Source organism: Danio rerio, chromosome 16, assembly GCF_052040795.2.
Source record: "Danio rerio strain M-AB ecotype USA chromosome 16, GRCz13ab, whole genome shotgun sequence".
Taxonomy (NCBI): domain Eukaryota; kingdom Metazoa; phylum Chordata; class Actinopteri; order Cypriniformes; family Danionidae; genus Danio; species Danio rerio.
The window spans coordinates 7972586-7987312 of record NC_141036.1 but is presented as its reverse complement, the minus strand read 5'-3'; the positions used below and the strand labels follow the sequence as shown (position 1 = coordinate 7987312).

General features: G+C 36.8%; 1 protein-coding gene across 1 annotated transcript; it reads right to left on the bottom strand.

Moving 5' to 3' along the window:
• Positions 1 to 2286: 2286 nt before the first annotated feature.
• Positions 2287 to 8426, bottom strand: popdc3 (popeye domain cAMP effector 3). Its single transcript, NM_001001848.1, is given in 3 exon segments — positions 2287 to 4437; positions 4507 to 4615; positions 7818 to 8426. Coding segments are annotated over 3 exon segments (897 nt in total). The 5' UTR covers positions 8312 to 8426; the 3' UTR covers positions 2287 to 4143.
• Positions 8427 to 14727: the final 6301 nt, after the last annotated feature.

The window sequence follows — 14727 nt, the reverse complement described above, 5'->3', positions numbered from 1 at the left end:
CTTTTATCATCAGCATTTTTCGAGACGTTTATCTGCATTCAAACCCAGTCGATTTTCATCAGCGTTGATCAGAGTGAACAAAATTACCCCCAGACCTTAGATGGCACTTAATGAACTTGCAAGTCAGGAAAGAAAAGTGAAATTAAAGGTGCAGTAGGTGATCTGCCCAAATGCTAAGCTGTTAGCAAAATATCTTTCAAATTACACTTAATACAATTAAATTACACTTATTACTAAGCCAAACATGCTATTTCAGACAGAATATTCAGCACAGTATGGTAAACAATATAGGGAGCGTGTCACATGCTGTCATTGTTCTAAAATAAACCGATGTGAATATAAAAAACAATTTTCCAATTTTAGTAAAGCAGGCTAGGCGGATCAGCGCTATTATGTTTTGTTGTTAAACTAAACTAAATTATCGATGCTGGGCAGCATGGTGGTGCAGTGGGTAGCACTGACCCGGCTGGGTCAGTTAGAATTTGTGTGTGGAGTTTGCATGTTCTTGCCGTGTTCACGTTGGTTTCCTCCAGGCGCTCTGGAGGCTGTGTCCAAAGACGTGGTATAAGTAAATTGGGTAAGCTATTGTTCGTAGTGTATGAGTGTAAATGAGTTTGTATGGATGTTGCAGCTGGAAAGGTATCCGCTGTTTAAAACGTGCTGGATAAGTTGGCGGTTCATTCCACTGTGGTGACCCCAGATTAATCAAGAGACTAAGCCAAAAAGGAAATGAATGAATGATTGGATAAATTATCAATGCTGTAAAAGGTCCCTTATGAAACTAAAGATAGTCACATCAATCTTTCGCTGGAAGATTTCAGTGACTGAACAACACTTCTGTGCATATAACCCAAAACAACACAATATACATCAGCTTTGCGTCACCTAAATAGTTTTAAAACATAACATGTCTAAAAGAAATACTTCAGCCATAGCGTCGTCCTTCCTCCAGTGTGTTAAAGTAACTCCAATACTGATTATGGACTTTAAAAAATTTTAATTCAGCATTTGTTTTTAGCGCTGTCACTCGTGTCGTGCATCGGCGGAACTGCATGAAAGGGTGCGCAGTTGTTTAAATCTACATTTGCTGACAGACAGTTTGGGCTACTTATCAGAATTATGGGAATTATCCAGCCTGATCTCACGAGGAAACGTAAGTATTTTACGTTTTGTCAGTTTAGTGGCTAATTTGTACGAAAATGTACGATTTTATAAAAGAGGCGTGGCACCTAACCACACCCCTAATCCCAACCATCATTGGGTGAAGAGCAAATCGTACTAAATTGTACGAATTAGATCATACGAATTCATACGAATAAGCCACTAAAGCAAAAAGTTCCGAATTGATGCGAGATTGCGTTAGAATTGTCAGCCCGACAATATTTAATTGGATGAACATTCTTTAGTCTGGATGGATGAACGTTCCATTACACAGCATATAAAAATACATATAAACACATTTAGATCATACTTTAATCAGTACTATTGGACTGTGAAGAGACTTTCAACCAGCACAACAAAAAATGTTTCTGGAGACAATCACCTTCTGCACCTTTAAACTCACCTTTAAATCCTATTTGCTACTCTCCACTTCTTCTGTTGCACTTATCATACAGCACTTTGTGTTCAGACACCAATGAAAAAGCAGCTCCACGTTCATCTTCGCTGAACCTGAAATCACATACTTTCCTACTATATAGTACGATAAAAACAGTATCCGAGTTGTAGGTCCGAATTCGTTCATTTTCTCTTCAGCTTAGTCCCTTTATTAATCTGGGGTCGCCACAGCGGAATGAACCGACAACTTATCCAGCATGTGTTTTACGCAGGGGATGCCTTTTCAGGCGCAACCCAACACTGAGAAACACCTATACACACTTATTTACACACATACACTACAATCAATTTTAGCCTACCCAATTCACCTATGCGCATGTCTTTGGACTGAGGGGGAAACCAGAGCACCAAGGGGGAACCCACGAGAACACAGGTAGAACATGCAAACTCCACACAGAAATGCCAACTGACCCAGCCGAGGCTCAAACCAGTGACCTTCTTCCTGTGAGGCGATCGTGCTTCCCACAGCGCCACTCTGACCGAATTCATAGTATTCGAAAAGCAGTAACCTATGCAAGAAGTACCCAGATTTACTACTTCCGGCAAGATTCTGATGGACGCTACACCTGCAAGTAATGTTTACCATAACTTCAACAGCTCCAGGAATGTTGTGAGCGAAAGTGACAAGGTGCTTATCTTGCACATTATGCCATTCCGGAATGACCTCTGTTGATTGTTTATCATTTTTATTTTATTCCATACAATAATGAACATTAAGATGAACAATTAATATGTGTGTAAAGCAAACACGACACAGGCAACAGTCAAATATCACATCGGCACAGAGCTCTGTAGAGCATGTATTCTTATTTTGTGAAATCATTTATGGATAAAGTAGATATACTGACATATTTGTGCTTTAATAGGAAAGGTTTCACAAAAATTATATGAATCCCATATGAAAAAATACTACAGCAATTTATAGTAACACAATAGTGTTTATTAACCATAGTAAAAAATTCATCTGCACATTGTTAATATGGTGATACAGCAATAGTAGCAAATATTACCCAATACTAATTAAATATTATACTACAATACATCAGTTTAACCGTAGTATAGCATAAAGTGTACAATAGTATTTATAACAGTTTATCAGTTCTCTATTTTATACTACAGTATGCTGAAAACTTCATAAACAATACGTTGGTTCAGAAACACTAGTACTTACCACAAAACAAACTACTATAATATTTTTTTCATGTGGGATCTCTCATACATCCAAACAGCATTTTCAGAAATACATGCCTAGAAAAACACTGCAATAATATTTTATTAAATACCATATTCTCATGAAACTGGAAATTTTAAATAAATTGTGGCTCTGGACAACAAAACCAATAATATGGGGTCAGCTTTTTTGAAAATTAAGATTTGGACATAATCAAAGAGCTGAATAAGCTTTCTATTGATATTGTAGCTATTACACTGTAAAAAAATCGAAGGACAAAAAGTCAAGACAACAAATGTTTTACGTTGCTTTAACTTATTTTAATAAGTTAATCAGGTACCAGTAATTTTTTTTAAGTTACACTAAGTTTAAATTTATATTTTTAGTCGGTTTGATTGATGTAAGTTGAGATGACTAGAAAAGTTTATTTGATTCAGCTAAAAAAATAAAAGCATCAATCATTTTTACAGGGTAGAAAATTATTTTAATATCTGGAATCTGAGTGATGTCCAACAAACATAAATGTTTTTAAAAATCACCATTAAAGTTGTCCAAGTAAAGTTTTTAGCAGGGCGTACGAATAAAAAAAAAAATTTTTTGATATACAGTTCAAGTCAGAATTATTAGCCCCCTGTTTAATTTTCCCCAATTTCTGTTTAACAGAGAGAAGATATTTCTAATAACTGGATTATTTTATCTTTGCCATGATGACAGTAAATAATATTTGACTAGATATTTTTCAAGACACTTTTATACAGCTTAAAGTGACATTTAAAGGCTTAACTAGGTTAATTAGGTTAACTAGGCAGGTTAGTGTAATTAGGCAAGTTATTGTATAACGATGGTTTGTTCTGTGGTTAATCAAAAAATATAGCTTAAAGGGGCTAATAATTTTGTCAGAAAAATGGTTTTTAAAAAATTCAAAACTACTTTTATTCTAGCCGAAATAAAACAAATAAGACTTTCTCCAGAAGAAAAAAATATTATCAGACATACTGTGAAAATTTCCTTGCTCTGTTAGATATACTGTAATTTGGAAAATGTAAAAAAAATAAGAAAATCAAAGGGGGGCTAATAATTCTGACTTCAACTGTATAAGAAGCATTTGTATCAATGCCTTACTATTCTAATGTTTTATTTTGTATGAAAGACTCTAATAATTTTTATTTACCTGTGCAACGTAATACTGGTTTAGTGGTCCAGGGTCCCAACTGTGAAAACTAAAATTAAATACAATAATATACAAAAAAAAAAAAAGAAGCACTCATACATTCTCACGCAGATTCAAGATATATAAAAAATGGAGAATAAAAAGTTAGGACCACAATCATTTAAGACATTCGAGTGTGCGCTTTTCACGAGTCTCTTTCTGCCGGTTTGGTTTCACTCTGTCCCAGCACTGGCCGAGATTCATTTGTGTTTGCTATTTCTGGGCCCGGCCCGTTACAGAAGCTCGGTAACCGGAGATCATAGCGGAACCCGCGTATGTCGAAAGCCTTGTCGTTCAGGGAGAAGAGTTTCTCCGCGATGTCATTGCGCACCAGCAGCGCGAAGATCTTGGCGATGTAGCGGTGCTGCGCGAACAGCAGGTACAGTTTCTTCCTCCGCCACGCCACGTACCGACAACGGATATCCGCGCGTAATGTAACCTACAATGAAGCAAGACGTTTAATAACAAAACATACAGACGAGCAAATGATGTATTAAAATATATTTACCTGAAAAAAACCTTCTTCTGAGGGTCTGAGGGAATCCCATTCTGGAGAGTCCAGGAACTGAAATGGATAGATGAAGTGCAAAAACTCCCCGTTCACCGTCACTCGTATCCTGTTTTAGTGATAAAATGTCGTAAATCTTTTCTTTAAATAGTTCACCTAATACTTCAAATTAAAATAAGTCATCATTTATTTACTCTTCACTTGTTTCAAACCTTTATGGGTGTCTTTTCTTCTGTCTGTCGATCACAAGAGAATACACAGTAGAAAATGCAGGGTTGCACACAATTCATTCATGTAGTCCCAACACAAATCCGTTAAGATAACGCTACTAATTTAAGTTGATTGAACATTAAACCATTACGTTTCCCAAAGAAAGCTCAATAATTGTGTTGTTTCGGCTCATTTCTAATAAGTAGTTTGAACAAGCAGCAAAATTTATTTTTTACATTTCTGTTGAGCATGTGAACACAGTGGCCAATCAGCGGTGTTTAAGGCCGTACTCACACTAGGTACAGTTGCCTCGAACCGGGCCAAAGCACGCATGTCCCCCCTCCCGTCTCCCCCGACGGCCCGCGCTCACACCATACCGGGCCACGGCACGCTTACGTCATCGCTGCTGCGCTGTTCAGAAGCGCTCTCTATGGCAAGCCTTTTTAGCATTTAAATCTTTGTTCTGACTCCATAAATATATTTAGAGATATCTCTAATTATATTTTGACTAGTCATAATTATAATTCGACTAGTCAGAATAACAATTAGAGATATCTACAATTGCAAATGTACTAGTACGAAATCAGATTGGAGATATCTGCAAATATATTATGACTAGTCATATTCCTCCATTGACTTGCATTGAAAAATATTTGCAGATATCTCTAAATAAGTTTTGACTCGTCACAATTGTAATTAGAGATATCTCTAACTGAGTTTTACTAGTCATACAGATGTCTTTAATTCGTAATATTTAGAGATATTTACAAATATATTTGAAGATATCTCTAATTAATTTACTAATAGTCGAATTACAGTTGTAGATATCTTGAATTGGATTTTTGACGAGTCAAAACTCAGAGATATCTGCAAATATTTTTCAATGGAAGTCAATGGAGGAATATGACTAGTCATAATATATTTGCAGATATCTCCAATCTGATTTCGTACTAGTACAATTGTAATTGCAGATATCTCTAATTGTCATTCTGACAAGTCGAATTATAATAATGACTTGTCAAAATATATAATTATATCTCTAAATATATTTATGGATAGTCAGAACAAGGTTTAAATGTTAAAACGGCTTGCCATACGCTCTCATTTAGCAGCACAGTGGAGATTTCTCTAGTTATATCCTTTCAGTCGTTTGTTATGCAGTGACATGCAGTCAAATATTTCGCCAAACAGTCCTTAGGGATGCGGGGACACAGTCAGATATTTTACCGAACAGATCCGCCACTTTTGGCGCTCGTAAACAATCAAAGCTCTCGTGCTGCAGGAATGAGGAGATCTGCTGAAGGCGCGCAGCTGGCGTGCTGTGAGGAGTTTGCGTCTTTAATAAACTACGGCAGTTTGCGATCACTGAACAGTAAGAATGATTAATAAATCCATATCAAACAGTCCCTTAAAAGTCACGTCTCGCTTTCGGTTTCGGGCTTTGGCGCGTTTCGCGCTCACACACAAGCGTACCGCGCCAAAGCCCAAGTGTACCGCGCTCAGGCACACCTCTTCCAACCGGGCCAGGGCCGGCCAAGTGAACCGTGCTTGAGCCCGATTCAGCGCACTCACACTTCTCAAACGATCCGGGAAACGGGCCTGGGCACGGTACGGATGGCATAGTGTGAGTAGGCCCTAAGAACGAGCTCATAGCCTCAAATGTTTAATATTTCAGTACTGATTGATACCAAAATTCAGTAATAGTAGCCAACTCAATACTTTTGAAAACACTAATGTGATATTCTCTGTAGGAAAATCTTAATTCCACAGTCTAACAAATCAGCTTTAAAGCTAAACATCTGTTCCTCTGTGAGTGTCTATGCTGCCATGTTTAAAGGTGCTGGTGCAATGGCATGTTTAATTACACTAATTTAATTATATATTTTTTCCTATCAAGTACTTTAAGTTTTTATATATATATATATATATATATATATATATATATATATATATATATATATATATATATATATATATATATAAATATAGATTTTCAAACATTTTAGAACCTTGTATTTCAAGGTTTTACATTTTTTTAATTATATTTTGTCTCTATTGCTGTTTGCAGTATTTTACAGCACTATTGTGCACTTTTGAACAGGTTTTTACCTAAATGGATTTTGTACAAGTGTACTGTGATACTAAAATATCACAAGTGTATTGTGAAACTCTGCTCTTTTTTTTAAATAAAATGTTTACATTTAAGACCTGTATTGTTATTACTTGTAAGTTGAACTACATATTTTATGTTCAGTTTAATTGAAGCAAATGTGGAAACCGATTGCACAGAGTTTCTTTAGTTGACATTACTTAAAATGTTTACAACATTACTTAGGACTTACTTAACTGAACATGGTATAACTGTATTGGTTAAATAGAGTTAATAAAGTAATCTTACTATAAAACCTAAAAATATTCAAGAGTATGTTAAGCATTTTCTGTTAAACTAACTTGATTTTTACCAGTTAGTTTACTTTGGAAGTTTCAGGTTTCTTACTTTAAGGCAACAATAACCTATTTAAGATTTCCTTGTAAGTTTTTATTGCAAAAATAAGGCAATCGGTTTCCAAACTTTGTTTTAAGTAAACTGGACATGTTACAATTTATAGTGTATTTTAAAGAATACTGTACAAGAATGAATTCACACAATCGACTTGTGTTGTGGCAACATGAATGAATTAAGTTAACTTATAGTTATTTACAATTGTAAGTGGATTAAACAAAAACAATTTAGTTGTCCCCAAAAACCCTCAATAAGACGAATTAAGTTATTAGCTTTTACAAATTTAAGTAGAATGCACATAAAACAAGTAGCCTAATTTGTTGTTTCAACTCATTTTAAGTAAATATTTTTTAATACATTTTTAAAACCTGTAACCATTGACTTCCATAGTATTTGTTTTTTCTGTATTGAAGTCAATATGGTTTTTAGCTTTCCTCTAAATATACTTTTTTGCGTGTGTTCAACAGAATAAAGAAACATGTAAATGTCTTCCTTCACTTAAGGGAAAGTAAACGAGTACTTTAATTTTTGGGACACACACATAAGAACACTAAGGGCTGTTGTTATTATTATCATCACCAGGGGTTAATCCACTCACCTGCCTGAAACAAGAACTGACAGTTTGTCAATAGGCGTTTTACCCTCCATGGCGAAGAAGTGGTCTTTCTCAATAGTGTGCACATCGCCTTCACATGACTCCACGATTTTCCCGAAGTGTATTAAGGACACCCCCAGCTTTTTGAATAAGCATTCGTACAGATCCTGGAACTCCTTTTCAAAAGTGACGCTTCGTAATCGGTACGCCACGTGGATAAGTTGTCCCAAACAGAAGGCGAAAAGCGCAAAAGTCCACGAAAACGAGTCGGTCGTGCAGGGGTCAGACCAAGCCCAGATCGAGTAACAGAAAAAGCCCAGCGTTAAAAAGCAGAACATGTAGAGTAATCCATAAAAGCCACTGCCTCCCATAAATCCCAAAACCAGCAAAATGTGCGCGAGATGAAACACCGATCCTTCGGGATGTTCCTTCCATTCCGAGCATACCGGGTATTCCAGAACCTCTTCTGTCACGTTATTCTCAGGTAAAAGATCCATTGTGGATTATGAATAATCTTAACAGTGTGAATCGTATATGTGAACGAATGCTGCGTTAATAATCGCCCTGTGTATTCCTGTGTTGAGATATGATCGTCTTGAAGGTCCTGTGAAGCGCTCTCCTTTGCGCACAGAGAAACCAAATCCTCCAGCTGCACTAGAGGGAATTATTATAACCCAGAGGCTGCTCGCTGCTTTGAGACGCAATAAAGTACTAGAGTATTTGCGATTATTTTAGGTATGTGCGATCTGAAACCACTCCAGAGATCTAATCTAATAACAGCATGAATTACAGTGGATGGAATACAGAAAATACGTTTTCAGTCATTACTAATTTAAGCTTAAAGTTTAAAATGCTGAAATGACTTATTAATGTCATTTTGTAGCAGTGAAGGATACCTGCTTTAAAATAGAAGTTTTTTATACAAATTGGATTCAGGATTTATGTTTACATAAGTAAGTGACACCATAAATTATTCTGGATCTAATACCGACAAATGCGAATATTTATTTCAAACCACTTTTAATTCATTTTACGTTACGTGTAATATTTTAATGACTTATTAATGAACAGTTAATAAGGCTATGTGTTTTAAAATAGAATGGAATGTAGTGTTTTATATGCTAATTGGATTCAGAATTTACATCAGTAAGTTGTGTTTGCAATTGGTCTGAAACCACACCAGAGATCTAATTTTGTAACACCATGAATTACAGTGCATGGAATACAGACAAATCTATGCAAATATTTGTTTCAGACAGTTTTAATTTCATTTTAGTTTAAGTATGATAAATGACTTATTGATGTTGTTGTAACAAATAATGAGGCAATGTGTTTTAAATATATTTAATAAATTTTATTAAATGTAGTGTTTTTATGCAAATTGGATTCAGGATATATGTTTAAATAGGGGCGCGGGGGTTGCATGATCGCCTCACAGCAAGAAGGAAAAAATCAGAGAGGGCTTTTCTTTTCCTAGATGGCTTTTGTAAATTGTTGGTTGGGTTTAGAGAAGTGGGTGGGTGGGCAGGTCAATCTGTAAAATTATAAAATTTAGGGATGGAGGAAGGTGGGTCAGTCGATTGGCCGGTCGCACAGTCAATCTTTCAGTCAGTCAGACAGACGGTCATTCGACAGCGGCCTCTGGTGGGTTTCCACGAGAACAGCAAGTGTGCGTACGGCACTTGCGAGACACTTTTGAGATACGAAAAAGTCTACACAGCGGCCTCCCGTGGGTTCGCAAAAACAAAAACTGCAAAAAAAAACGCACCTCTCGGGATGTATTTCGTGGTCTTCAGAAACATCAATGGGACTACTTTTTCAGAATGAGCCTGAGTTGGAGAAATGGCTTTATTTTACCCTGCTGAAAAATCCAGCTTAAACCAGCCTAGGCTGGTTGGCTGGTTTTAGCTGGTCAACCAGGCTGGTTTTAGAGGGGTTTTGGCCATTTACAGGCTGGTTTCCAGCCATTTCCAGCCTGGTCTTAACTGGTCAGGCTGGAAAATGACCAGCTAAATCCAGCTAAAACCAGCTTGACCAGCCTGGTTTAAGCTGGACATAGCTGGTTTTGGCTGGGCTCCCAGCCTGGCTAGGCTGGTCAAGCTGGTTTTAGCTGGTCATCTCCCAGCCTGACCAGCTAAGACCAGGCTGGAAATGGCTGGAAACCAGCCTGGAAATGGCCAAAACCCCTCTAAAACCAGCCTGGTTGACCAGCTAAAACCAGCCAACCAGCCTAGGCTGGTTCAAGCTGGATTTTTCAGCTGGGTACTCAGCTGGAAAAAGCTAGACTTGACAACTGCCCCTATTTGGTTGTCCAACTTTAGGTCAGTATCGAGTTTAACCCCATGGTTTGTTGATTGTTGGTTTGATGTGCTGGGCTAGGGCACTCAAATCAACTGTGAAAGTCATAGTGCAATCCCCGAAAACCATGACTTCCATTTTATTCATTGAAACTTAAAAAATTAAGAGCTATCCAGGACTTTGTCATCAAGACACTGAAGCAGTAATCCAACACAATCACAATTAGTGTTGGGAAAACATGAAGGAATTCAGTTAACTTTATTCATTCATTTTCCTTCGGCTTAGTCCCTTTATTCATCTGGGGTTGCCACAGCAGAATGAACCGCCAACCAGCTGCAACCCAGTACTGGTAAACATGCATACACACTCATTCACGCAATCACAATACAGCCAATGTACAAACACGCCTCAAATTAATGAAGACATTTTTACCCCACAGCACATATTTGTTGTGCTAATAAAGGCTGCATACACAGAACAATTCCCAAGAAGAATTCACGTATAAGGGAGAATGTCAAGGTCAGACAATCCCTCAGTGTAAAAAAACCCACCACACTATAATGAGGCCCGAGATATCATGTATGACACTGGGATAGCTCATTTCTCATTGGGACACAAATCGGGTTGTTTCAGCAGCGGCAGTTTTGTTCTGGTTGAAAATAACTCATTGCTAAAACACCCCACCCCCCCTATCCCGTCGCCTGGCAGCTGAAGGTGCCTTTCATGCACACTCTGGGGGTATGAAAACAAACTTCACCTGAGAAAGAAATCCAGGACTGACCATCTCTGCAGCCATCCTACAATCGCATACAATAAACATCATGTTTCCCCAGTATAACTATTGCATTCTCTTTGTAAAAAAACAAGGATAGCATAGAATTGCAGAGAGTTGATGTGTATTGGAGGGTCAGCCATGAACAGCTCTGACTTTATGCTGGCTATCAGACACCCTAGCACATCTATATATAGATCCAGACCCCAGAATATCTGTCAGCGGCTGTGTTAGTGTGAGCGTGTACTGGTTTTGGTGGTTCACAAGGAAAGTTTTGTATAATGACATGGCTATGACTTATAGTTGTACTATATTATGTAGTTTGCAAGGACGTTCCTTTCAAAATCCTACTTTAATCAGGTCTTTTGATATTCAAGTTTTCTCATAAAGGGTTGAGGTTAGGGCTAGATCAGGGTTATATATGTGTTTTTTTGCTGTATAAAATACATTTTGCATATTGAAAGGTTCTGTGTACGTGTGTGTGTACTGATTTTGATGGTTTACAAGGACAGTTCTTTGTATGACATGGCCATGACCTAGATTTGCACACTATTGGTTTACAAGGACGTTGCTTTTGAAGTCATACTTTAATGGGGTCTTTTGATATTCAAGTTTTACCACAGGTTTCTTATAAGGATTGAGGTTAGGGCTAGGGGTAGGTCAGGGCCATAATAAGTGTGTTTTGCTGTATAAAATACATTACACATATGTAAAGTCCCTTTGTGTGTACTGGTTTTGATGGTTTACAAGGACAGTTTTTTGAATAATGACATGGCTACAGCATCTATAGGGCCAGGCGGATTCTACGGACATTTTTTGCTATTTCTGCAGAGAATTTTGGTATAAATCTGTGGATTTCTGCGGAATTATTTTGGGAGTATCATAACTAAAACCTTATTATATGAAATAAAAAAATTATATATTTTTAACATTTATTTAATTTTTAAAGATTTAGGGCTCTATTTTGAGGGTCCATGTGCAGGGCGCAAATGCTTTCAGGGCGTGTCAGGACACGTTTTTGCTAATTTAAGGATGGGAAATCTGCCTTGCGCTGCGGCGCATGGTCTAAAAGCGTCGAGTTTATTTTCTTAATGAGTTATAGGTGTGTTTTGAGAATAAACCAATTAGAGTCTCATCTCCCATTCCCTTTAAGAGTCAGCTGCGAGCGCAAGAGCGCATTTGCTAATTACAGGATGCAAAGTAAGTATAAGTGGAAAAAAATGAGCACTTCACCAGCAAACAGTTAACAGTTTTTTAACAGAAAACTGTTAAACAGAGCATCTACTGCGTAAGAATGAGAGATAATAGATCACTTTCACTTTCGCTCTTGGATTGGGAAACCTTTACGTACAGACAGCAATTAGTCTATAAATAAATAATTTTGTTTGTTAAGCGCAAATATTCATTTCAAAACTATTTCTTAATTCAGTTCTAATTTCTAGCAAACGAATAAATGAATAATAATAGCAAAATGTGCTCAAAAACCCGAGTTATATCCTCAAACACATGCAGTGCCCCATATGGTCTAAAACCTGACAGGTGGGCAAATCTAAGCTTGTTTTTAATAAAACAAATATAAATATGGATATAATAAATAATACTGCTAATAATAATAACATTATACAAAAGCAAATTGTTATGAATGAACTGAAAAAGCATCCCGAGATGAAGAAGACATAAAAGCAGTGGTTTTTCATACTTATGTATAGGCTAGAAAATAATATGTTTTGTAATATTTTAATCCTTTATATTTATATTCTATATCTATTCTTATTATATACTATATATATCTTTAATATTTACATTTTTTCATATGTAAAGATATTTGCCTATTGCTTTCTTGTGCGTATTAAGCAGTGCGTAAGCGAGGCGCAACTCTGCGCCGGAGTTTAGACAGGGTTAGTTTTGGTCTAATGAAAAATCTATTATAGTTTCTCAAAATAGCAACGCGCCAGCGGTCCGCCTTAGAACGCCTTACTTTTTAGACCAGAACGCCTATGGGCGCACAAATGAGCGCTAATGCATTTGCTATTTAAACAGCGTAGCACAACGCCTCAACACGACTCTTGCGCCAAGCTGAAACTACCAAAAGACTACTGCGCCACACCTTGCGCCACACTGCGCCGGGTTTATGATAGGGCCCATTATGATAGATTCAATTTATTTGGTAAAAAAGCAAGTTTGTCATATAATTTTATCTATTAAAAGACAGAAAATAATACCGTACAAACTGTATTGTACTTAAATCAGATGAACATTTTCACTTTAGTCAATAATATTACTGATATTAATTAAATAACTGAACTCAAGTAAATCAACAGAATTAATGATGGGCTAAAAATCTGCGGAATTCTGCGCGCACAGATTCCGGGTGGGCCGAGGCATGACCTAAATTTGAACACTAATAAAGTTGTTTACAAGGACGTTCCTTTCAAAGTCATACTTTCAAGGGGTTTTTTGATATTCAAATTTTACCACAGGTTTCTTATAAGGGTTAAGGTTAGGGGTAGGGGTAGGTCAGGCCATAATAAGTGTTTTTTGCTGTTTAAAATACATTGCGCATGTGGAAAGTCCCTGTGTGTGTACTGGTTTTGGTGGTTTACGAGGACAGTTTTTTGTATAATGACATGGCTATGACCTAAATTTGTACTCTTTTACAACGGTTTACAACAACGTTCCTTTCAAAGTCCTTCTTTAATGGGGTCTCTTGATGTTCAAGTTTTGCCACAGGTTTCATATAAGGGTTGGGATTAGGGCTAGGGGTAGGTCAGGGCTATAATAGGGGGTTTTGTCAGTATAAAATACACATATGGAGAGTCCTTGTGAACCACCAACCATCTCTCCCTCTCTCTGTGTGTATGTTCGTGTGTGTTTTTCAAAAGAGAGAGGGAGAGAAATGAAATTAGAGCTAGAAACTGGGGTTAGAGATGTTCAAATGTACTTCCAACCTAGTGAAAAAGTACACAGCAGTTTTATTGTATTAGGTTGTATGTCAATGCTCACATGCTCAGCTGACAGATGAAGAACCTGCTGGGTCATTAATCTAGAAGAACAGCACTGAGTTTTGGGACCTTGGCTGAGAGGTGTTACTGAAAAATAGAACACCACCCAGAGAGCTGTGCAGTGCTCATTGTTGGAGGTTTCTTAAATTGCATCTTATTACGTCTTAAAATATCTTTGACAGTGCACACGGGGAGTCTTTTGCATGAGTAGTATGTCTAATACATGCCTGGATTTGTCAAAGGGCAGGAATAAAAACAGTTTTCATTTGTACAGCATCACATTAGTCGCTGATACGGTGCATATTAGATTTGTATGTTTTTAAATGACCTTTTGAGAACCTTTGACTAATATAGTTGTGTTGTATTGTCTTTTTTATTATTTCAATTCCATATTTTGTCATTTTACTACATCAAAGAGATTCAGTTCAACAAATGATTCATCGGAAAAATCCACCTTCTGACACTTTTCCAAATGATCAACTAGAAGTCAAGTTATTATTTTTTACTCGTACAACTAGGATCAACGTCAAGACTTTTGTAAGGTAGTGAATATCTGAAAACAAAACAATATTTTCTGCAGTCCAAGAAAAAAGTATTGTGTAATTTGAGATTAAAAACCTGTAGAATCTTTAATTTTTAATTTTTGTTACAATATTTTTTTACATATTGTGACAAACATGCCTCTCACTAATGTTGAATTCAGACACTGTGTACAGGCATGCTCTTACTATTTTTACCATATCATTAAACGGCAGAAATAGTAATGGAGTTGTATGTGAGTATGAGGTTTCAAATTTTAGCATGTGACTAAATGAGAACCAGTTTAGGACCCTGTCATTTC